Source organism: Salvelinus sp. IW2-2015, linkage group LG12 (genome assembly GCF_002910315.2).
Source record: "Salvelinus sp. IW2-2015 linkage group LG12, ASM291031v2, whole genome shotgun sequence".
NCBI lineage: Eukaryota > Metazoa > Chordata > Actinopteri > Salmoniformes > Salmonidae > Salvelinus > Salvelinus sp. IW2-2015.
The window spans coordinates 8,239,441-8,264,783 of record NC_036852.1 but is presented as its reverse complement, the minus strand read 5'-3'; the positions used below and the strand labels follow the sequence as shown (position 1 = coordinate 8,264,783).

At 42.4% G+C, this 25,343-nt stretch overlaps 1 protein-coding gene across 1 annotated transcript in view; it reads left to right on the top strand.

The window, feature by feature from the left end:
• Window positions 1-22,832, top strand: part of LOC111971101 (low-density lipoprotein receptor-related protein 1B-like) — a 76,258-nt gene extending 53,426 nt beyond the window's left edge. Inside the window, exons 7-19 of the mRNA XM_070445877.1 lie at window positions 5,837-5,956; window positions 6,940-7,068; window positions 9,050-9,310; window positions 9,424-9,586; window positions 11,053-11,275; window positions 13,711-13,897; window positions 14,125-14,268; window positions 14,836-15,072; window positions 16,087-16,267; window positions 17,422-17,641; window positions 17,830-18,019; window positions 22,266-22,388; window positions 22,675-22,832. Of these exons, the coding sequence (XP_070301978.1) occupies window positions 5,837-5,956; window positions 6,940-7,068; window positions 9,050-9,310; window positions 9,424-9,586; window positions 11,053-11,275; window positions 13,711-13,897; window positions 14,125-14,268; window positions 14,836-15,072; window positions 16,087-16,267; window positions 17,422-17,641; window positions 17,830-18,019; window positions 22,266-22,388; window positions 22,675-22,832 (2,336 nt within the window). The remainder of the gene's footprint in view (window positions 1-5,836; window positions 5,957-6,939; window positions 7,069-9,049; window positions 9,311-9,423; window positions 9,587-11,052; window positions 11,276-13,710; window positions 13,898-14,124; window positions 14,269-14,835; window positions 15,073-16,086; window positions 16,268-17,421; window positions 17,642-17,829; window positions 18,020-22,265; window positions 22,389-22,674) is intronic.
• The last annotated feature ends 2,511 nt before the right edge of the window (window positions 22,833-25,343 follow it).

Here is a 25,343-nt window from a genome sequence, read left to right as displayed (position 1 = left end):
TTTCTATCGAGGTAATAGAGTCAATATGCCATCCCAGGGTTGGCAAGGGGGTGGAGCAGGGAAGCCAGAAAATTGGAAGGAGACACAATGCCTAATTGGAAGGTAATGGAAAAAGTGAGATGGAGGCAAAGAGTATTTAGAGGCCAGGTTGGGAAAACTAGAAAGAATACTAGAAAAGTCTTGGAAGGACATAATACCTTTCCTTGTCCAGTGAGAGAAAGCATGATCTATTAGGGAAGCGGGGAATAAGTGATTCTTGTTAATAGGACCCATAGTAGATGCAGAGGAGAATTTAAAATGCCATCAAAACTGGTACCAAATCTTAAGTGTGGAAAGCACTACAGGATTGTGAGTATAGCGAGAGGGGTATGTTTGGAGAGAAGAGCAGAGTAAAGCAGGAAGAGAAGCAGAAATACAAGAATGTGCCTCTAGGTGGCACCATGGGGTATCTGGAGTATGTAACCAGAATGGCAATTTCTGAAAGTTTGCTGCCCAGTAACAGTATACAAAATTGGGTAGTGTCAGCCCTCCAGTAAACTTGCATCTCTGAAGTAAAGATCTACTGACTGGGTACCTTTCCTCCCCAGATAAATGTGGTAACAGCCTGATTAATTGACTTTTTAAAAAACTTTGGTAAAAACAATGGGATAGATTGAAATAGATAAAGGAGTTTGGGTGAACTGTTCATTTTTACAGCATTAATCCTTCAAATAAGTGATACCCCATCTCTGAAAATCTGTTTTCATTTGCGCAAGAAGGGGAGCAAAGTTTGCAGAAAAAAGAGCATGTAATGAACGAGTTACGTTCACTCCAAGGTATTTGAAACCAGAGCGGCTAAGCTGAAAGGGTAAGTCTGTCTGCTGGAGCTGTTGCGCTTCTGGATTGACTGGGAAGCACTCACTTTTCTGGAGATTCAGCTTGTAACCGGAGAAGGAGCCAAAGTTCTCCAGAATAGAAAGGATAGAAGGTAAACAGGTCACAGGGTTGTTTACATAGAGTATCAAATCATCTGCATATAATGATAACCTATGTTCAACTCCTTCCCGTGCTACACCCTGGAAAGAGGAGGATGCCCGTAAAGCTACTGAAAAGGGCTCAATGTCAATGGCAAATAATAAAGGGGACAGTGGGCAGCCTTGGCGTGTCCCACATTCCAGGGCAAAATAATCAGAATGGGTGTCATTGGTACAGGCACTGGCCTGGGGAGAGGTATACAAGATAACAGATTCATGAGCAAAAATCTGTCCCCAAATCCCAATTTTTTAAGAACAGCAAATAGGTACTCCCATTCAGTTCTGTCGAATACCTTCTCTGCGTCTAGGGAGATTACCACCTCAGGGGAGTTGGAGAATTGCTTAGAATAAATAATGTTAAACAGCATCCGAATGTTAAAACATGAATATCTGCCCTTTATAAAGCCGGTTTGTTCCTGTGATATGAGTCCTGGTGAGACGCCTCGCTATCACCTTCGCCAGCACCTTTACATCCACATTAAGGAGACTTAGGGGCCTAATTGAAGAACAGGAAATGGGGTCTTTCCCCTTCTTAAGGAGAAGCATGTGTTAGGGTAGGTGGCAATGAGCCACATTCAAGTGATTCATTATACATAGATAAAAGTAAAGGGGCTAACTTGGTATAGCATTTCTTAAAGAACTCAGTTGGAAACCCATCAGGCCTTTGAGCTTTGCTGCTCTGCATTGACTTGATAGACTGAATAACTTCTTCAAGGCTGAGAGGGGAATCAAGGTCATCTGCAGTTTCAGCCTCAACTGTGGGAGTCTCCAGTTCACCCAAAAATGTAGCCATATTGGCAGTATCTGATGGAAATTCAGACGTATACAGGGAGGAATAGAAAGATTTGAAGGTGTCATTGATCCCCGTAGGGTCAGAAATCAAGCTATGAGAGGAATCTTTAATTTGGGGAATCAGACAGGTAGCAGCTCTGCATTTTAATTGGTGTGTGAGCAGACGACTTGCCCAGTCGCCATGTTCATAGTAGGTTCCACTAGCAATAGTAACCGTTCTGCGTCTGTAGTGGACAAGGGATTGAATTCAGATTGTAAATTCAAGCTTTATTCCAAGATAACAACTTTATAGGATTAGGACTACCTATTCCCATATTACTATTATTCGCGTTGTTAGCCATCTAAAATATTGAAATGAAAAAGGTGTGAAAACAGACCAAGCATTTGCAAAGATAACAGAGAAAACTGATGAAAAAAACAAAGATAAAAACCAAACAAAACCAAACACTAAATAATACAAAAATAGGACCAAAATAGGTCACTTCCCCTCCACTCCCACCCAAACCCAAAGTCTCCTTCCCCAGCTTCGGTGCATATAAACAGAAAACCTTCCTATCCTAACGCGGAGAGGCTCCATAGCACCAGTAGTGAAATACATTTGAAAAGGCATTCACAAAACGGTAAAGTAGGTCAACAGATAACCAAAACAAAGACCCCATAACAGTGAAACGGAACTGTCCTGTCACAGGGAGTCTTCAATCAGTGCAACACGTACAATGTGTCTTAAGGATGGCCAAATAAGTGTCCCACAGTTTGTTACCCTGTTACAAAAAAGAAAAGGGGCCTAGTGTCTGTACATGTACGAATGATCAATAGGGCGTAATAAAGTGGTTAAAAGTCCTTCAGTAAGAGGCTAGGAAAAAAAAGAAAACACTAAACAAAGGAAAGCTCTGCTGAGTGGCAATGTAATTTCCGAGACCAGAAACGTATGGAGGTTCTGAAGATCTCCGGGGAGTATGACCACATGAGGCTCTGCTCCTCAGGTCGTGTGACGTTTGAATCAAAAAGTTAACTCACGGCCTCCCGGGTGGCGCAGTAGTCTAGGGTACTGCATCGCAGCGCTAGCTGCGCCACCAGAGACTCTGGGTTCGTGCCCAGGCTCTGTCGCAGCCGGCCGCGACCGGGAGGTCCGTGGGGCGACGCACAATTGGCCTAGCGTCGTCCGGGTTAGGGAGGGTTTGGCCGGTAGGGATATCCTTGTCTCATCGCGCACCAGCGACTCCTGTGGCGGGCCGGGTGCAGTGCGCGCTAACCAAGGGGGCCAGGTGCACGGTGTTTCCTCCGACACATTGGTGTGGCTGGCTTCCGGGTTGGAGGCGCGCTGTGTTAAGAAGCAGTGCGGCTTGGTTGGGTTGTGTTTCGGAGGACGCATGGCTTTCGACCTTCGTCTCTCCCGAGCCCGTACGGGAGTTGTAGCGATGAGACAAGATAGTAATTACTAGCAATTGGATACCACGAAATTGGGGAGAAAAAGGGGGTATAATTTTTAAAAAATTAAAAAATTAAAAAAACATTTAAAAAAAGTTACCTCACAAACTCACCAATCAAATATGATATGTAAGAAAGTAGAATGCAAAGTACAAATTTGGCAAAATGAACTAATGCGTAAGAGCCTAGTCCACGAGCTTCTTGTCCATTCACATGCTAAACCGGAAGCCATAGTGGTGTGTTGGCATTCTATCTAAAAGATACAAAACATCTTGACTAGTTTAGATTTACAGATTATGTTCTGTAAAAAATTTAGAAATTAATCTTAAGTGAAAATATAGTGAAAAGTTAAGTAACGCTAGGCATTATTTGCCTCTCTGATTCCCGGTAATGTAGTTTGGCTGTGAAACAGGCCATTAAACAAGACACCTGACAGTGCTCCGCTGCCATGGCGCTGTGGTAAATTTACAGCCGCATAACTCACACAGTGAATCCTCAAGGTGATTCCGCCATCGTCGTGCTCCACTAACCAGAGACCAGACACAGGACCAGACACAGGTGTTTGCTATGGGAATCAGTAAACAAGATTTAGAGCTGTCGGATCTGCCTGGGGTTGATGGGGCTGCTGTGGGGCTGAGGTCTAGGACGCTGGCCCCCTGAGGTGATCCATCTCACCACTAGGAGAGGGTCACTATAAACCTATGTACCTTTTTTTCATGTATTTTTTTAGTTCACCTTTATTTAACCAGGTAGGCTAGTTAAGAACAAGTTCTCATTTACAACTGTGACCTGGCCAAGATAAAGCACAGCAGTTCGACACATACAACAACACAGAGTTACACATGGAATAAACAAAAAAGAAAAGTCTATATACAGTGAGTGCAAATGAGATAAGGGAGGTAAGGCAATAAATAGGCCATGGTGGTGAAGAAATGGTAGATGTGGAGAAGATTGGAATGGTAGATGTGCAGAAGACACTGGAATGGTAGATGTGCAGAAGACACTGGAATGGTAGATGTGCAGAAGACACTGGAATGGTAGATGTGCAGAAGACACTGGAATGGTAGATGTGCAGAAGACACTGGAATGGTAGATGTGCAGAAGACACTGGAATGGTAGATGTGCAGAAGACACTGGAATGGTAGATGTGCAGAAGACACTGGAATGGTAGATGTGCAGAAGACACTGGAATGGTAGATGTGCAGAAGACACTGGAATGGTAGATGTGCAGAAGATGAATGTGCAAGTAGAGATACTGGGGTGCAAAGGAGCAAGATAAATAAATAAATACAGTATGGGGATGAGGGAGTTGGATGGGCTGTTTACAGATGTGCTTTACAACAACACTCTGAGCAAAAGCTCCCCAGTCTACACAAGCCTCCATACAATTCCTCACAGCAGTGGAGCCCTTACCCACATCCATGTCCATCCATGTGGGGGACCATCATCATATCTGTGGGGAGTACAGACGATGGGAATTGGGGGACAGCCATATTACTCAAACACCACCAGAACAGCCCTATTGCTTTTCACAGAAGGAAAAGTTGTTATGAGTTCTGGTCAACTCCCTAGTGGTCCTGGTGAGGCATCATGGGAGAATGAAGAGGCTGTTTGTAATCAGTGGGAGATGGGATGGAGCTGGCCTGGAAATGTTTCAGTACAGAAAGGTGAGACTTGTATCAAAGTGAATGCATATAAATTCAAGTGAAGTTCACTGACAGTAATTGATTTATAAACGCTGTGTGTGATGACTCTAGCGTTCTTGCCTGCTTGACATAAATAGATATAACTCTGCTTCACACTCCCAAGGTTAGCCACTGACAGGTTTATGAGGAAATAAACGCTTTTGAATTATATTTTGGGTATTGAAGTCATTGCAATTTGTGGCAGTGGCACATGTTGTGCAAGAATATAAATCACTTAAATTTTACCACCAATTTGTAAAACAATAAATACAAGGTAGGTGTAGAGAGATGCTGACAGAACAGCAGGAAGCCCCTAGTGTGTCCCAAATGGCACCCTATTCCCTATATAGTGCACTACTTTTGACCAGGGCTCTGGTCAAAATTAGTGCAATACAGTATACAGTATACCATATAGGGTATATGGTGCCATTTGGGATGTAGCCTTGGACAGCTCTCTGACTGATGCATGTGATTATGAGCAGTTATTGCTGTTGGAGGAAGTAATTAATTACATACAATGGACCTTACATTTCTACTTAACTGATTTCCTGTTGACAGCAACCTTGAAGTGGCGTCTAATTCGTAGAAATGTATCAACATAAGCAGCTTTTAAACAGCAATTCACTTTTTGAAATCGCTGTGAAATAAATCATGCACACCAAATGATAAACAGCTAACAAAGAGATCGGAATAATTTATTTAAAAAGGGTTTCTATGCCCTCTTTCGGGGGGTTCAAATCTTTCACACCTCGTCCACTTCTGCTGGCAGTAAGAAAGGAAATGACATTTCAACTTAGAAACTTCAAGTCTGAAAGCCCAGAGACATTAGTGACGTATTAACATGACATACCACCTGTTATTGCTATTTCCATGGCAATGTCAACCACCTACACACAACAATGTTTTTTTAACTTCCAGAACTCCAGCCAAAGTGCCAAGAGTTGTTGTGTCAGTACGGCTGTGTCATAATGAGAAACATGACGTTCTGCTTCTGTGCAGACGGCTTTGAGGTGGAACAGGATGGTCGAGCCTGCAGAGGTAAGGACCGACAGCCAACAATTCATCCAAATCAAAGGGATGAGTGGCGGATATTAACAAACTGATGACAAAAAAAGAATGGTAGCGCTTTTATGTTCGACAACACAGTAAGTCATATTTGGATCATTCTGGAATAACTGATAAATGGACACACATATATTGTACTCTGTATGTGTGAAGGTGACACTTTTGAGATATCTTTTTGGGGCCATATTAAACCAGGTTTATGTACCGGAAAGTATTCAGACCCCTTCCCTTTTTCCACATTTTGTTACGTTACAGCCTTATTAAAAAACGGATTAAATAAAAAAAATGTCCTCATCAATCTACACACAATACCGCATGACAAAGCGAAAACAGGTTTTAGAAAAAAACAAACAGAAATACCTTATTTACATAAGAATTCAGACCCTTTTCTATGAGACTCGAAATTGAGCTCAGGTGCATCCTGGTTCCATTAATCATCCTTGAGATGTTTCTACAACTAGATTTGAGTCCATCTGTGGTAAATTCAATTGATTGGAAATTATTTGGAAAGGCACAAACCTGTCTGTATAAGGTCCCACAGTTGACAGTGTATGTCAGAGCAAAAACCAAACCATGAGGTCAAAGGAATTGTCCGTAGTGCTCCGAGACAGGATTGTGTCGAGGCACAGATCTGGGGAACGGTACCAAAAACACTTCTACAGCATTGAAGGTCCCCAAGAAGACAGTGGCCTCGGGCATTTCTTAAATGGAAACAGTTTGGAACCACCAAGACTCTTCCTCTTACATTTCTAAAATCCTGTTTTTGCTTTGTCATTATGGAGTATTGTGTGTAGTAGATTAATGAGGAAAAACAATTCAATCCATTTTAGAAGAAGGCTGTAACGTAACAAAATGTGGAAAAAGTCAAGGGGTCTGAATACTTTCCGAATGCACTGTATTTAGGTCATGTTTGAACTGCACTTAGTTTGTAACAATTTCTTGCCCTCTCACTGTAGATCACGACGACTGCACAGTATATGATACATGTAGCCAGACCTGTATGAACACCTTTGGATCATATATATGTAGCTGTACAGATGGATACATCCTACAACCCAACAGAAGGTCCTGCAAAGCCAAGATCGGTAGGATGAATTATGTATCGTGGCTTTAGTATGCAGCATGTCTTTGATGGAGAGCTTTTACCTCTAGAATGTGTTGTTTCATGAAGTAAACCAAGGGTTTCCATCGAATCAATATGAATTGAACTTTATATTGGAGACTCATCTGCTGAACATGTATAGCCGACCTGTAACACGACCTGAGCTATTTCATGTCTACATGTCTTTGCTGTTCTGTGTTAGGGCCAACATATTGTGATGATTCAATCAGGTAACTTTACAATTGTTGCAGATAATACAAGAGGGGTGTTAAAGGGAGACTTCAGGATTTTGACAATGAAACCCTTGATCTACTTCCCCAGAGTTAGATGAACTCATGGATACCGTTTGTATGTCTCTACATCCATATGAATGGAGTTAGAGGTAGTTTCGTGAGCCAATGCTAACTAGTGTTAGCGGAATGACTGGAAATCTATGGCATCTGATAGCATGCTAGCACTTACAATAGACTTCCAGGCATTGCGCTAATGCTAGTTTGCAATTGTGTTATTGTTAGTTAGTTACTTATTTCAAACTGCACGCAGAGACATTAAAAATGGTATCCACGAGTTCATCTGACTGGGGAAGAAGATAAAGGGCTTCATTGCCAAAATCCTGAAGTGTCCCTTTAAGACATAACCATTAAAGGAAAGGATTTAGCAAGAGAGGGAACCCTGATTTATGACTAGCATTACTTCCATTACTCAAGTACCGTGTGAGCTAAACTTTCCTTTGACTGGTAAATCACACTCTTCATGGGTGAATAGAAGTCCAGGCCACGCACACTCACACTCACGCTCACACACACACACACACACACACACCTCCTTACATTTCCCATGCTTTCAGCACCCATATGTCTCCTAGGTCAATAACAGTTGTAAAACACCCGGTGACAATCCTTTGTTTACTTTCCTGCTGGATATACAGTAGTGGGCTATCCCTTAGAAAGAGATCTACAGTAGTGGGCTATCCCTTAGAAAGATATCTAACAGTTGTGGGCTTATCCCTTAGAAAGAGATCTACCAGCTGAGTGGGCCTCATCCCTTAAAGTTATTCTTACGTATTGTGGGGTTGCCCCTGTAGAGAGATACAGTACTTGGGCTATCCCTTAGAAAGAGATCTACAGTAGTGGGCTATCCTTAGAAAAGATATCTACAGTAGTGGGTATCCTTAGAAAGAGATCTACAGTAGTGGGCTATCCCTTAGAAAGAGATCTACAGTATGGCTATCCCTTAGAAAGAGATCTACAGTAGTGGGCTATCCATTAGAAAGAGATCTACAGTAGTGGTCATTCCTTAGAAAGATATCTACAGTAGGGGTATCCCTTAGAAGAGATCTTACAGTAGTGGGCTATCCCTTAGAAAAGATCTCTACATAGTGGGCTATCCCTTAGAAAGAATCTACAGTAGTGCGGGGTATCCCTTAGAAAGAGATCTACAGTAGTGGGCTATCCTTTGAAAGAGTCTACAGTAGTTGGCATCCCTTAGAAAGAGATCTACAGTAGTGGGCTATCCATTAGAAAGAGATCTACAGTAGTGGGCTATCCCTTAGAAAGAGATCTACAGTAGTTGGCTTTCCCCTTTGAAGTAGTCCATAAATAATGGAACCTAAACAGTGACTGGACATTAGCAGTAATTGTGAAAGTGGCAGTAAATTCAATGTCCCAAACCAGTTGAATAGTGGAATACTACCATTTTAACATGCTACTTGCACTGTAATGGTCAAAGCTACATAGACACCTGTAAAAGCTTGTCTATATCAACTTGTTATAGAGAATTAATCAGAGATTTTTGGAAACAAATTAATGTTTGCCTGATGGGTCATTAGCAGCAAACAAGTGCTTATTATAGCCTCATTCAGATGCTCTGTTTGGGAGTTTCTGTTGTTGGATTGTATGCCATAAGTATCCTTTAAGAATGTATGAATGGATACTAATTTCAGTCTCTCTCTCTCTCTCGCTCAGATCCTGGGGACAGACCACCTGTATTGCTGATTGCGAGTACAGAACACATCACAGTCACACACCTCAATGGGTCGTCTATACCCAACCTAAAGCCCTTGGATACTAATCAGACGATTCACACGTTGGATTTCTATTACAAGGAGGAATCATTATGTTGGATCTCATTTACAAACTCCAACGGTCAGCTTTGGTGTGCCACCATGACAAAGTTAAAAGGCTTTTCACAGATGCGAAGAGTAAGGATAGGAGAGAATCTAGAGAGTAAGTTTCGTTCCAACTTATGTAGAAATATCTATCATAAGGGTTTGGATGTTGCTGCTCTAACAAAAAAGTTTGCTCTAGTCACCATGTACTTTTTTTCCATTTGGTTGTAGATGTGGAACATTTTGCCATTGACTGGCTCACAAGAAACATTTACTTTGTGGATAGAGTAAGTGAAAGAATATATGTCTGCAATGAACAAGACGACGCATGTGTCACAATAGTCGGTCTCGATCTTCAAAACCCTGGTGGAATTGCTCTGGACTCATTGGTGGGGTAAGTTGAGAAATTGTAAGGTCTTTCTGTCTAAATATGCCTCAGCTTGCCATCAGCTGTTGTATCGGCACCAACACATATGTTTCTGTTTGATTTAAGGTTCATTGTAGTGGAACCATATGATATATTTTCATTTTCTAAAAGCAGCAACAGACACCATTTTCACATTCTACAGATTTTTTTATAGCTTTTTTTAAACTTGAAATCTGACTGACTCAGCTCACAGCATTTGACAACTCAATTTGAGCAGACCTGTATTTGTATGTGATGCAGAGCTGTACCACTTGTCAAAACTGAGTGCCGCCTCCGGCTGATAAAGAAACTATGAGTGCGTCCCAAATGGCACTCTGTTCTCTATATAGTGCACTACTTTTGACCAGAGCCCTATGGGCCTCAGTAAAAAAATGTGCACTGTATAGGGAATATGATGCTGTTTGAGAGAGTCTATTTTAAGGCTTAGACTTCCAAACCTGTGGTATTCCTGACTTGGATTTAAGTGGCTCCTGCACCTTAGCAGTCAGTTGCTGTTAGGAGATTGTGTTATCTTCCTGTGCCACTCATTGCACTCACACGCAAACAATGCTGCTTTGACAACATCAGTGAGAGGGGTAATATCCCAGGACCAATGTGTTCAATTATTAATGCGATATCATCGGCAATACATTAGTTTTCCCTTCAGGGGAAAATGACTCCCTTCTACTCCTATGATATCTGTCAGATGACAAAGGGAATGTAGACGGGTGCTATCTAAGAGTTTCATGTATTTTCAATGGATTTCACTTAGTTAACTTAAAATGTTTTGGTGTTCCGCTAAAATGGAGTTGGATTGTAGAAATGAATGGAAAGCGTATAGCGATATTGTCTCAGTCTGATATGATCGGATACATTTGTTTTGCATCAAATGAGTCATTTTAGGTTTGATCTTATCAAAAACAAGTGAAGGGTGAAGGTGAACTCTACATGCAGTCATACTTCTGTTCTGAGGCTCATTGTTGAAAAGAGCCTTGATGCTGAAATAAGTCATTGGCGTGTTGCATTTGGTTGACTGCACCTAGAATAGCTTTCTGATTGGTGGCATTGATTTATTTAATTACAAAACACTACTTAACTGTTCGAATGAGCTTTCAAATATGGTTGAATGAAAACCATCAATTTGCAGCACAACATTGCTGTGTGATAAATTCTGTATGTGACTGGCGTGTGAAATAGGAATTACAAGGAGGAACCGTTTCTATTGGGATTCCACAATTGATTTCTCCGCAACACCTTTTCCCTACTGTTTATGGGACAGTGCACATTATTCAAATGTTTCAGGTTCAACATGATAATGTTCAATTATCGGCGTTAGCGACAAAGCTAATTTCCATCCGTAGTCCAAACTGTAGGCCTACTGTACATTGATTCTCAATTGTGGTTTGATTCTATAAAAACTGTTTTATACCCTGGGATTCATTCTTGCTTTTCAGGAAAATGTTCTTTACGGATTTGGGAAGTACAGCCAAGTTGGAACAGTGCAATATGGATGGAACCAACAGGACCAGGATAGTGGAGAACAGAATAGAGAAGCCCACTGCTGTTACTCTAGACCTGGTTAGAAATCTGGTCTACTGGGCAGATGCTGCCCTGGACTCTATCGAAGTGGTGGATTACAATGGGAGAAACCGGCACACAGTTATCCATGAAAGCTCTGTAAGTACAGCGTGTGACAGCTGCTATCCTATGATCTTCCCATTTCCAATGTTCAATCATTCTTTGTTTCAGAGAAACCATATACTGTTTTATCAAAGGGCATGCCAGTTGGTCTCCCTTTAGTGGTCATTTGTGAGGATTCAATAAGATAGTCCAAATGAGATAAGCTTTTGTTAAGTAGTGGAGTAGATACTCTGCTGAGTGTGGACATTCTTTGACCCTTCCTTTTTACATAGAGACAGTGGTTACGTCCCAAATGGCATCCTATTCTGGTCAAAAGTGGTGCTCTACAGAGAGAGGGAATAGGGTTGAAAGAGACGCAACCAATGCTACTGTACAATCCTGCTGCTGCTGTATCCCCTTGCCACAGCCTTTTCCAATGGATTAGAATGGAGTGGAGGAGCAGGCCCAGCTAGCACATTTGGTTTCCAATTGGTTCTGGGAACGAAGGCATAAGTGAAAATGTTTCCTCTTCTGGGAACACACATTTTTAGGTTGCAGGAAGGTTCTGAGAATGTTTTATTATGGTTTTCTAAATGATAGGTTATTTGAAGGTAATTAAATCATGTTCTGAGAACATGTTTCAATAAGACTTTTAATAACACTGCTAGCTTAGTTTGGGTTAACTGTTTTGAACTCCAAGCACAGATAGGACATGCAAACACGTCTTTTTTTATTGTGGCACGGCATCAGTGACATTCAAACCTTCTGTTTTCTATCCATGGAATTATTCCACTGTGAAACCAGGATGGAGCTAGTGTAGCATGCCATGTTTTATTTAACTCATACGAAGCTGTTCATTTTAGTCAAATCAAACAGACCCCATTTCAAAGGAAACAATCACTTATTAGGATCAGGTGTGGCCAATTAAAACAGCTGAACACGCTTAACAAGATAGAGGACAGAGAGTTTTGTTGACGCTGAGAACCGAATGTATATGTTGAATAACATACTCAGAACGTTCTTTGAATATTACTAATGTTTTCTTGGGGTTTTCATGGAAAGTTTTCTTAATGTTCTGAGAACATGACTTTAAATAGAGCCACGAGGAAACCTGTAGAAAACATTATGCTGAAGTACTGAAATTCCACAGAGAAACTTCACATTTTCTTCACATTCTCTGAACAATTTGAGAACATTACTACACTGCTCAAAAAAATAAAGGGAACACTTAACTTCTTGAGGATAGGGTGCAGAGTTTTCACTTAGGGAAAAATAGCGTGCGCAATTTCAACTTCGTGCTACTCATCCCCAGAATATAAGATATGCATATTATTAGTAGATTTGGATAGAAAACACTCTGAAGTTTCTAAAACTGTTTGAATCATATCTGTAAGTATAACAGAACTTATATAGCAGTCAAAACCCTGAGGACTAACTTTTCAGTTCATATGCACATTTGTGGCCTGCTGGAGGTCATTTTGCAGGGCTCTGGCAGTGCTGGCAGTGCTGCACAAAGGCGGAGGTAGCGGTCCTGCTGCTGGGTTGTTGCCCTCCTACGGCCTCCTCCACGTCTCCTGATGTACTGGCCTGTCTCCTGGTAGCGCCTCCATGCTCTGGACACTACGCTGACAGACACAGCAAACCTTCTTGCCACAGCTCGCATTGATGTGCCATCCTGGATGAGCTGCACTACCTGAGCCACTTGTGTCGGTTGTAGACTCCGTCTCATGCTACCACTAGAGTGAAAGCACCGCCAGCATTCAAAAGTGACCAAAACATCAGCCAGGAAGCATAGGAACTGAGAAGTGGTCTGTGGTCACCACCTGCAGAATCACTCCTTTATTGGGGTGTCTTGCTAATTGCCATAATTTCCACCTTTTGTCTATTCCATTTGCACAACAGCATGTGAAATTTATTGTCAATCAGTGTTGCTTCCTAAGTGGACAGTTTGATTTCACAGAAGTGTGATTGACTTGGAGTTACATTGTGTTGTTTAAGTGTTCCCTTTATTTTTTGAGCAGTGTATAAATAGAACCATGAGGAAACGTTATGCTGTTACAGAAATTCCCACCTAAGAAACATATGGTTCTCAGAATGTATGTGCTAGCTGGGTATCCTGCACCATTCCAAGAATATCGTTGGAATCAGTGGAGGCTGCTGAGAGGAGGACAGCTCATAATAATGTCAGGAACGGAGTGAATCGAATTCCACCTATTCCACTCCAGCCATTACCACAAGCCGTCCTCCCCAATTACGGTGCCACCAACCTCCTGTGGTTGGAATATTGTATGTAAATCAACCATAGGACAACCACTTTCTCACCAAGCTCTAAGAAACATAGGATTCTCAGAACGTTATGTGCTAGCTGGGGGCAAAGGTGTTTACCTGGGGATTAAGTTGAGATGAATGCAACATATAAATGCAGCCTAGCGTTGCTCTATAGCACTGTGCTCCTCCTTCCTCATGTCACTACTGCTCTCTTTGTCTTCCAGTTGCTGCACCTCCACGGATTATCACTCTTTGAAGATTATTTGTTTGCAGCTCGCACCGATCCCTCGAAAGGAACAAAAGCGGACATTTTACAGATAAATCGGTTTAACGTAGCAGACGTTCAAACTGTAACCACCGTGGAGAATTCCGTGGGAATACGTGTTTACCAAAAACTCACCCAACCAACAGGTAAAAAGAAAATATAGTGTTTCTTGCAAGTTTAGAAGATAGCTGTGTGTGTGTGTGTGTGTGTGTGTGTGTGTGTGTGTGTGTGTGTGTGTGTGTGTGTGTGTGTGTGTGTGTGCGTGCGTGCGTGCGTGCGTGCGTGCGTGCGTGCGTGCGTGCGTGCGTGCGTGCGTGCGTGCGTGCGTGTCGTGTGTCTGGTATCTACCCTCGTCTCCTATCTCTCTCTGCAGTCAGGACTCATGCGTGCGATCCCGATCCGTCTGGAAGAAAAGGAGGATGCTCTCACATGTGTCTGCTCAGTGGAAGTTACAAATCCCGATCCTGTCGCTGTCGAACAGGCTTTGTACTTGGAAGTGACAGAAAATCCTGCAAGAGTAAGTTCGTATTAGGGCATATTATGTAATGTGTTGACGGTCATAGTGTCAGTCAGGGGGCAAAGTAGCTTCTATAATTAGTGACAGCGCCCACGCGAACCAAATGTCTGCAACTTTGCTCCAGTGCGCTCCTCTGTCAGGTCTACTGAACATCACATCTAGTCAACCCTTAACAACATCTCATTCTCTGCCTGTTACTGATGACTGGTAAAAAACTAAATTCATCTTTGTTTTGGTCGGCTTCAATGCTCCCCGTTAACTTTGTCTCAAGCGTTGCTTTGGCACAGACTCGTTTTGGAGTTAGGGATTGATTGATTTGATAAGGTCTAATCGGCAGAACGAATTCTAGCTTTAATTTAGGTCATTGTAATTCGCTTATTATTCTTGTCTTAGGATACCATTTTTAATTTCCTGTGTTGGTTGGAAGAAAAGATAATCATGCAAATTAATTACACACTGGCAGTGTTCAGGGTAAAGAAGATTAGTAGCTGGTGGTTTGTTTATGTAATATCCATCACGCTTCCTATAAGCACCCTCTTCATAATGCATTATAACCTCTCTCTGCAGAGCCTATGAATGAGGTATTCCTGTTCTACGGACGAGGGAGACCCGGTGTCATCCGAGGCCTGGACCTGAATAGCAAGTCGGAGGCTGAGCACATGGTACAGATTGACAATCTTGTAAACCCTCGGGCGATCGGCTTCCATGCAGAGACCAGCCACATATACTTTGCCGACACGACCAGCTTTCTGATTGGCCGACAAAGACTGGATGGGACCAATCGAAAAACGATCCTTAAAGATGGTCAGTGCATTCAGATGGTTCTGTTTGTTAGGTAACAACTTCAAGTAACCTTGAGATGAGATATTCCAGATGTTGACCAAAAATAGCACCTTTTAAGTTAATGTATTGAGAGTCATGCCAATCACGTTATGTGAGGGTTAAACACATGTGGACAGACGCAGGTAACATAAGATTGTATCATAGCAGCCGTCAACAGACTGTGAGATGCGACAACTAACGAGGAACTCTCTTCTGGTGCGCAGATATTTTGGACAAATCACAATTTCACAGGTGTTCGCATCTTTCAAATTTTGGAATGGGCTCCCGAGTGGCGCAGCAGTCTAAGGCACTGTATCTCAGTGCAAGAGGCGTCACTACAGTCCCTGGTTCGAATCCAGGCTGTATCCGGCCGTGATTGGGAGTCCCATAGGGCGGTGCACAATTGGCCCAGCGTTGTCCGTGTTTGGCCCGGGTAGGCCGTCATTGTAAATAAGAATGTGTTAACTGACTTGCCTAGTTAAATATGTATATATAATTTGGCCCATGCTTTGGTTGAGTTTCCATTTAGAGGGGATGGAAACTTCTCTAGTCTCGTTAGTATATTTTCTCATACAACTCCCCCAGAACATTATCGAGCATCTGACGAAATTACGCACGATTTTAGTTCTGGGATTATGTGAGTATAGAAGTCCTTTGTCTTCTTTACATCCCTGGCATGTACCTGTACACCTCTGTACACAAATGAATCATAGGTTATTCATACTTTGAAAGGTCTTAAAGTTGTGTCCCCGAATTAGGTCAATCTCTAATACCCAAAAGCTTTCTGTGTAAGCAGCACTATTTTGCATGGCTTTTGTGTTGTGTGTGATTAATATATCTGCTACAGTAGATTCGAGAACAATGCTTTGGGGTTTTGATTCCATTAACGAGGATCTGGAGACAGTGATAGATTACGCTCCTGCCAGGATGATCAAGTAGAGGAAAACAACAGCATATTCTATGCATTACTTTTTCCCCCCTCACATCCTGTCCTAGACCTTGATAACGTGGAGGGGATCTCAGTGGACTGGATAGGGAACAACTTGTACTGGACAAATGACGGCTACAGGAAAACAATCAACGTTGCCAGATTGGAGAAAGCTGCACAGACAAGGAGAACTCTGTTAGAAGGAGATCTGTCTCACCCCAGAACGATCGTGGTGGACCCTCTGCACAGGTGAGTGTGTCTTTTTGCAGTTGACACCCTGATAAGGTCACCTTATGTAGTGACGTTTCAATAGATATCGGTTTGTACGTAAGATGCCAGCACCCAATTTTGGTGCTGTTTTGAGTAAATCGACTCTGGCCGGGATTCAATCCGATCAGTGGTAGATCCGCGTTAAAGCGCGCTTGACGTTTAAAGGTCATTTTCACTTGAGACGACATATGCAGCGTTTACCTGAATGCGGTCTCCGCAAATGCTGAAACATTGCCTTTAAAATGTGCATAGCGGGACAAAGTGCGATTGGATTTGAATCGCGACCTAAATCTCCATCTGAGGAAAGGAGCTGAGTTTGGACACATTTTTCGGTCAGTTAATTATAAGAACTAGCTTCAAGGTGAGATGGGGACTGAAATGCTGTGAATTGCTTCTCTGGCAAACATGTAAGTAGTGTGTTGCTCTCTGGTATGAGAGGCTTAACAGTTTCAGAGCAGACTAGAGTGTCTGCTGCTTTTCGGGAACTTAAGAGTGATTTGATATTGACACATTTGGTGTCGTGTCTTACAAAAATATATATACAGTGGGTATACCAAACATTAGGAACACCTTTTGCCCTCAGAACAGCCTCAATTCGTCAGGGCATGGACTCTACAAGGTGTTGAAAGTGTTCCACAGGGATGCTGGCCCATGTTGACTCGAATGCTTCCCACAGTCGTGTCAAGTGAGCTGGATGTCCTTTGGTTGGTTGACAATTCTTGATACACACGGGAAACTGTTGAGCGTGAAAAACCCAGCAGCATTGTAGTTCTTGACACAAACCGGTGCGCCTGACACCTACTACCATACCCCGTTCAAAGTCACTCAAATCTTTTGTCTTGCCCATTCACCCTCTGAATGGTAGAAATACACAATCCGTGTCTCAATTGTCTCAAGGCTTTAAAATCCTTCTTTAGCCTGTCTCCTCCCCTTCATCTACACTGATTGAAGTGGATTTAACAAGTGGCATCAATAAGAGATCATAGCTTTCTCCTGGATTCATCTGGTCAGTCTCTGTCATGGAAATAGCAGGTGTTCTTAATGTTTTGTATACTAAGTATTATTTGGGCTAAATGATCTACCTCTCTATGCTAAACCATCATATTGATAATGAATTTTTTTCTGCTTTTCAGCTGGATGTACTGGACAGACTGGGAGGAGGATGAGGTGAACGATAGTGTTGGCAAGATAGAGAAAGCCTGGATGGATGGATCCCACCGGCAGGACTTTGTCACTTCAGGCATCCTGTGGCCTAACGGACTCACTCTAGACCATGGCTCCAGTAACATGTACTGGTGCGACGCTTATTATGACCACATAGAGAAAATCTCCCTCGATGGTACCCACAGAACGGTTAGTAAATGAGTGAGTGTTCTTTTCTACTGATTAAGACGATACAATCAACAAATATGCATAGTAACAATTGAATATGTACATTTATTTTCAACATTTGTATGGTTGCAAATACATGACTCCATCAAAAAAGTCACTTTTAACTGTGAATTATTGTCTAACATGTTTTTTGTTTCTTCTATCCAAAGGTGGTGTATAACGGCAAAGAATTAAACCATCCCTTTGGAATTTCCCTGCACCAGAATTCTGTTTTCTGGACAGATTACATGAACGCCTCTATTTTCCAACTGGACTTGCAGTCAGGGCAGGTTGCTCTGATGAGAAGCGAGAAAGCCCCTCTTTTTGGGCTGTCTGTGTACGATGCTCAAAGGCAGCAAGGTAAATACACGATCACACTATCATTGTCATGCACTAAAACTATTTAAATACAAGACTGGCTCACTTTTTGTAATATAAATATATCAGAGACTAGGGGATATAATCATTATGTACAGGATCCCTGTGACTTTCAACCCTGTGAAACCAGTTTTTTCAGTATATCAAACCTGATGAGATGGTGAACTGAGAGGACCTTTGATGAAATTACAACACTGGCAGAAGTACTAAACTTGGACTTTGCTCCAGCCAGGGGGGTTGAAATGCATGACAGTTAATACATCAGAAGATTCTCTTTTGATTTTTCCCTTTTAGGCCGGACAAAGTTGAATGACTGTTTAACGGATGCACCGCCTCACTTTTCTCCACACACCGTAAAAAAAATATCTGGTGTTATTTTTTTGGCCAATATATGCGTCTCTTTGCTTATAATGCACTGTCCGCTCTCTAGTGATGGGTCGTTCGCGAACGGGTCGGCTCTAAGAGCCGGCTCTTGTAGGTGAACATTGGGAGTCGGCTCGCATATCAGAAGAGCCGAATCTATTTATAAAAATATTTAAAAAAATACTATATGAATAATCAAAATATTTAAATGAATAGAATTAACTAATTCAAAGAATGAAAAAATAAATAAAATAATATAGACCTAAATGTTCCTGTCAATCAGACACGCAGTGTCAACCAATGAACCAAAGATGCGTGAGGGAGGGCCGAGCCAACTCACTCACAGTCACACACTTAGCAGCCGAGGAGAGAGAGGAAGGACAGCTGTGAAAACAACAGCTGGAAAATGAGTCGGAAGCACAGTAGCATTTGGATGCATTTTAATAATGTAGACAATGTTAGAGCACAGTGTGGAATTTGCCAAAACAAAATCTCATATAAAGACGGTTCTACACACAACCTACACCGGCATATGCAAACTGTGAACCCAACTGTGAAGCTAGCTGTAGTGGAGCTTGGAGAAAGTAGCAAAACAAGGCCAAATTGATATTGCATTGGCTAAAATGATTGCCACCGATTTCCAGACATTTTCGATCGTGGAGGACAGAGGTTTTAGAAATTATAGCAATAGTCTAAATCCAACGTACACAATTCCAAGCAGGAAAACCCTTTCAAAATCACTTATTCCACAACTGCATGAGAGCACAAAGGCTTCACTGCGGGAAAGAGTCCAGAAAGCTACTGCAGTTTGCCTTACCACTGACTGCTGGACATCAAGGGTAACCACTTCTTACATGTCGGTTACATGTCAATTCATTGAAGATTTTTCGATGTCTAGCTGTCTTCTGGACTGCTTTGAGTTCAGCGACAGACACACCTCGGAGAACTTGGCAGAGGAACTGTTGAGAGTGGCCAGAGAATGGCAAGTAGATGGAAAAGTGGTCTGTTGTGTTAGCGACAATAAAGCTAACATAACCAAAGCCATGAAAATGTTCAAATGGACCCATCATCCATTGATTGTAAGAGATGCTCTGAAGGTGATGAAGCCCACTGTGGACAAAGTGAAAGCAGCTGTGGAATACTTCCACAGGAGCACAGTAGGTGCTGAAAAAGGGTGCTGTTCTCTCTTTTCAGCTATGTGACAGCCTCAAAAATGATACTCCTGTGTAAGGGTCTGCAGTGAATCACAGCCAGCCGCCAGAGAGAAGCAAATGTAACCACAGGACATGTGACAGAGTTGATGGACACCCTATGTTCATAAAAGGACAGAAATGGAATATAATCACGTGCTATCAGAAACCGCTGCACTTGACCCCAGGTTTAAGAAGTTAGCCTCAGCAGCAGGGAGGGACAGCCCCAGCAGTCAGCTGGCTCAGGCACCAGGGCAACAGGAAGAAGAGGGGTCAGATGGAGCAGAAGCACCAGCAGTAGTGCCACAAACGTCTGCTGTTTGGATGCTTTTTGACGAGAGAGCAACTGGGGATGCAGCACGAAGGAATCCCTCAGCAGATGCCATAATGGAGGTCAAATCCTATTTGGAGGAGCCCCTTCTCCAAAGATCTGCATAGGGGCCACATCCGTTCCCTCTGAGAGGGTCTTCTCGAAAACGGGACAAATAATTTCTGAGAGAAGAAACCGCATCAGCCCCTCGAAAGTGAGGCAGCTTGCATTTCTGAATGCAAATCTCTCATAAAAGCAAAATATGGTCCGCATTGCTGTGTGCTGCTGGTTATAACATGGCAATAAAGAAGAGAGAGAAAAGAGGGACCAGTTTAATGTTTTAAGTGGGATTCTGCAGTTTTGCACATTGTTATTTATTTTCCTTTGATATGGTGCAATATTCTATTATTATGTTGTTCAGATTGTATTCGTTTTGAATTGGTACATTTATATGCACTTTGTTTAAATACATTAAAAATCTATACTTTAAATGCACATGTGTAATAGCCTTCTTTTTCATAACAAACTAATGCATTTTTAAATACATTGTGGTTGAGGTAGAGTATGATTTCATTTAATGATTTAATTAGAACTATTTTAACACCAATCATAGTCAAACTATCGCAAACTGTTTGACTTGAAAAAATACAAAACATCTTTTTTTTTCAAGATCCGTTTAGGAGCCAAAAGAGCCGGCTCTTTTTGGTGTGCTGAGCCGAACTAGCCGGCTCACTGAAAAGAGCCGGAATGACCATCACTACCGCTCTCCCTCGTGTCTTTCCCAAGTTGATGCCCAAGAGACCGAACAGCCTCAGATCACACGCTCAGATCATGTTCAAGCCTCGGATTGGACAGTGAAACACACACGCTCAAGCCTGCAGGCGACGTGCAGATGTTTCATTTCTCTCTCATACAGTCATGGCTGAAGCCGGCACAAATTCCTACTATTTATGTGTCCAGGTTAAACGTGGGACGTCCCTCATTATAAACAAACAGTCGGTTAAATTCATGGTTATTGCATCGTTTTCAGATCTATTAGAAGCGAGTAATAGACGAAACAATGTAATTTTACCAATTGACTGGCCAGAGATCAGGGCATTCATCAGCAAAGACGCAGTGCAAGCTGATAGTATTTTGGACAACCAAATTGAAGTCAAAACGATTGAGGAAATCGAAGTGTGTCAGCTGTATTTGCGATTCATAACTTACATTTTACCGGTACTACCAGTAGTAGTAGGCCAACCGATAACACCACGACGGAATGCGTTTGTAGTGATGACGCGCCGCGGAGAACAGCTAGCGTGTCCAGCAAAGTGCATCGCCAGTGGCACGCACACGCTTTGCGCAGATCCGCAGGTGTGGGCTTTTCGTGGCAGCCAGACGAGACAATCGAAGGAGGATGAGGTGAACAAAGTTACTGGACTTGAATTTAGTCACGCTTGCTCTATGTAGATTGATGCTTCTAATTGTGCATGTTTTCGCTCGCTCGCCTCACTTTTCTTGGGAGAAAATCCGTTCAACAGTGAATCAATTTTGTCTGGCCTTAGCATATTTTATATGCCTCAACTCCGCCACTCAGGCTCCTAACAGTAGGGGGTCAGGCATATTTTAGTATGTCTGGTGCGACCCCTCTCTTACAACCAAACCTCTCATAGCCACTGAGGACGAGTCATGAACAAAGAGAGAGACCAATGATTGATTCAATGAGAATTGAAGCTGAGACTGTCCTCAAATGGACACCGACTATAATCCTTTAACAGCTACTTATAGTAGCCCCAGGCCATGTTTTCAGACTCAGCTGCACGGGGGTTGTCATGATAACAGTCATTGGTTGGCACATTGATGCACCTGCCTGTACTGTCTCTCACTACCTCGAAAGAAACGCTGAACTCAGCTGGGTACCACCCATCTCAGCCTTTGCAACGTGTTCATATGCCTTCTTTTACCTCAGCCTTTTTTACCACTCTTCATATCCCTACCTCTCCAAATACAGTTTCATCGACATCAAGGGAGGATGTCAAATGATCCGTCAGACACAGTGTTCCGTTTTCATCTGATGTTGTCGCTCTCGTATTTTTATAGCAGCGGTGTCTGGATGATTCTGCCTTTGGCCGAGTCATGTAAACAGTCGCTCCTGACTGGCATGCGGATAGGAATACAGACATTAAGCCGCTTTAATCTATGAACGTTTTGAATATAGTATTTGGTATAATAGCATCATTGTAACTAGGATTAAATATATATGTTAGTGTTACAGTTTTGAGTTATGTTATTGTCTTCCTAATATGTTCCATTATAAAGGCTGCAGCTGCAAAAAAAAAAAGATCGGATTTAGCCTACTTTGGTTTATCTAATTGATCTTTAGGTGACAATGCGTGTGGGGTTAATAATGGTGGCTGCGGTAGCCTGTGTCTGGCCATTCCCGGTAGCAGAGTGTGTGCCTGCGCTGACAACCAGTACCTGGACACCAATAACCTCACCTGCTCCTGTAAGCCCTGTCAAATACACTCTTATCTCAAACATACAAGGCCCGTTCAGCCTGACGCTCCACATCTATGACCAAGGCAATCAATAGGAATAATGACAGCAGTTAAGATATGGCCATGTAGAACTCAATATGCCAGTACTGATTTTCAATGCCAGCATATAACATCAAATAAATGTTTCATCAGTTGTGGCTCTTTTGAGAAATATGTTCTGTGGAGTGTGAAGGTGAGCCAGCAAGTGGATGTGTGTGTGTGTGTGTGTGCTTGCAGCCACATTGGGAGATTCAGGGGACCATGGGGAGCCACAGAGATGTGGGATTGAAGAGTTCCAGTGTAGGAACCAGCGTTGTGTCCAGGCCTCCTGGAAATGTGATGGGGACGATGACTGTTTGGACGGAAGTGATGAGGAACCGCACATCTGCTGTAGGTCTTATTCTGCGTGTTAGAAAACATATCATTTTGCATTTATGGAGAATAGGACATGTCCTCAGAGGCTGATTCCCCAAAAATATGTATTAAGTTGAAATTAACAACATACATCAGCTATGCAAGACTGAAATTGCTAGGCTGACTTTTTCTGTCATGCTTTCTAGCTACAACAGGTGTAGACCTTACAGTGAAATGCTTACTTACAAGCCCTTAAACAACAATGCCGTTTTAAGAAAAATACCTAAAGAAAAATAAGAAATAAAAGTAACAAATAATGAACACATTAATATGATTACGTGACAGTTTACGTCAAAGACTAAATATCAATGCAATTTTGCCCGTCATTACAGATAATCGTAGTTGCCCTGCGGATCAGTTCAAGTGTCTGAACAACCGCTGCATCCCCAAGAGGTGGCTCTGTGACGGGACCAACGACTGTGGGAACAACGAGGACGAGTCCAACTTCACCTGCTCTGGTATGCCGCTGTCTGCTCTACTTAGAGGCCCATCTAGCTCATATGGACCAGGATGCGGCCGCCAGATTCCATGTTGTAGAACAAACTTAAGTGATCTCCAAGTTTCTCCAACAAGATAGTCATTTGGGAGAGGTTCTGTCAGACCAGAGGCCATTGGAGAATACTCAGAGAGAAGACAACCCTTACCAGACTTAAACATGCACTACTGCGTGATTTCCCGTGTTGGTGAGGGACGCGAATGTCAAAGATCCCCAATGGCCTCTGTGCTACTGCACATCATGAATGTATCTATATACTGGGATAATTCATCATCTTCTCCATCCAGAAGACTTGACCAGGATATGCACACCTCCTCTGGGGGACCTGGGGGTTTTGTTAGGGGATGTAGATGAGAAATGTTTTTGTTTCACTTTATCCTTATCAAGTTGTTTCAGTTGCCAGATGTTGACACAATGCCGATCCTGAACACGGATAGGATGATTCCATAAGAAAGAAAATGGCGATTTATATGAGTGATATCCTGGTTTCACGTTTTTTTTACGTTCACTTTTTGATCTCTGTGAATAAATAGATTACTGTGAGTAGATTACTGCGAGCCAATTCTCTAGGACGACCAGTCACGGAGAAACCAAATCCAGATGTTTTAGCACTAAAGGGCTCCCGAGTGGCGCAGCAGTCTAAGGCACTGCATCTCAGTGCAAGAGGCGTCACTACAGACCCTGGTTCAATTCCAGGCTGTATCACAACTTGCCGTGATTGGCCCAACGTCGTCCGAGTTAGAGTTTAGCCTGAGTAGGCCGTCATTGTAAATAAGGATTTGTTCTTGACGGACTTGCCTAGTTAAAATAAAATAAAAAGTTAAATAAATAAAAATATATGCAAAACACATGGCCTGCTGGCTCTCTATGTGGAATCAAATGTTACAGGACATGAACAGTAAATGTAAAAGATCAGACATTACTTAAAAACGTCCCGTACTATAATGGTGTGGATTCACTCACTGAAATAGGCTAGGCCTAGTCAATGCACTTTATTTAAGTACTTATTAAAACCATACTGGTAATGAAAAGCACCATAGAACTGTTGCATAATAGAATAGAAAAACGTAGCTTTTCTAATGGGAACTTCGGTGTGGTAAAATAATGTTATAAAATGCTATTTTATTATTGCTATTAATGTTTTCAGCGGGATCATGCCGAGCGGACCAGTTCTCCTGTGAGAACGGGAGATGTATCCCAGAGTCCTGGCGCTGTGACAGGGATGACGACTGTGGGGACCACTCTGATGAGATCGCCTCATGTGGTGAGCTTCTGGACAAGTTTCCATTAAAAGGTTCAATCAAATTAAATGAAGTCACAGCTGTGTTGAGATATTCATACTGGCGTACTACTTAGAATGAAGCAGTCCATTGGACAAGACATTCTTCGTGATATGTTTGCCTGGGCATTTTCTTAACACTCCAGCCATGACAAATCAATGGGTTTCCCTCCTTTGGTTCCTTCCACTTGGATAGGTTGACTTAAATCGAAATGATATCGACATTTAGCCTAACATTTCAGAAATCCTTCGCAATGTTTTTGAGACTTTTTCTATCTTTGCATTATATCGTTCCATTGTACGCCTTGTATTTGACCTACCCATCATGTTAATTCAATGTAGCATGTAGGCTACCCTCTGAGCGTGCTCTGACAACCTCTGGAGCAGACAACTCGACATGGAGATGGAGAGAAAGGCTTTTAATATTGAAAATATGAAATAGCTGGGACTCTCCCTGTCATGAGAGGGATAATTATGTCTTCCTTCTCTGAAACAATAGCATGCATGGGCTTTCAAAGATGTAGATCAGGGATTGGCAACCCCCCCCCCCTCCCCCGCCCTCCTTACTGTTGAGAGTTAGTACACAAGACGCCATTTTGAAATTTGTTTGTATGCATCAGCAGTGTTTCTCTTGTTATGTCAGTCACTGACAGTCACACAGTTAGCCATGTCGGGCTAATATTTTTATATTGGTAAGTTAGTCTAGGGATCAGCTATCTAAACTTGTAGTGATCA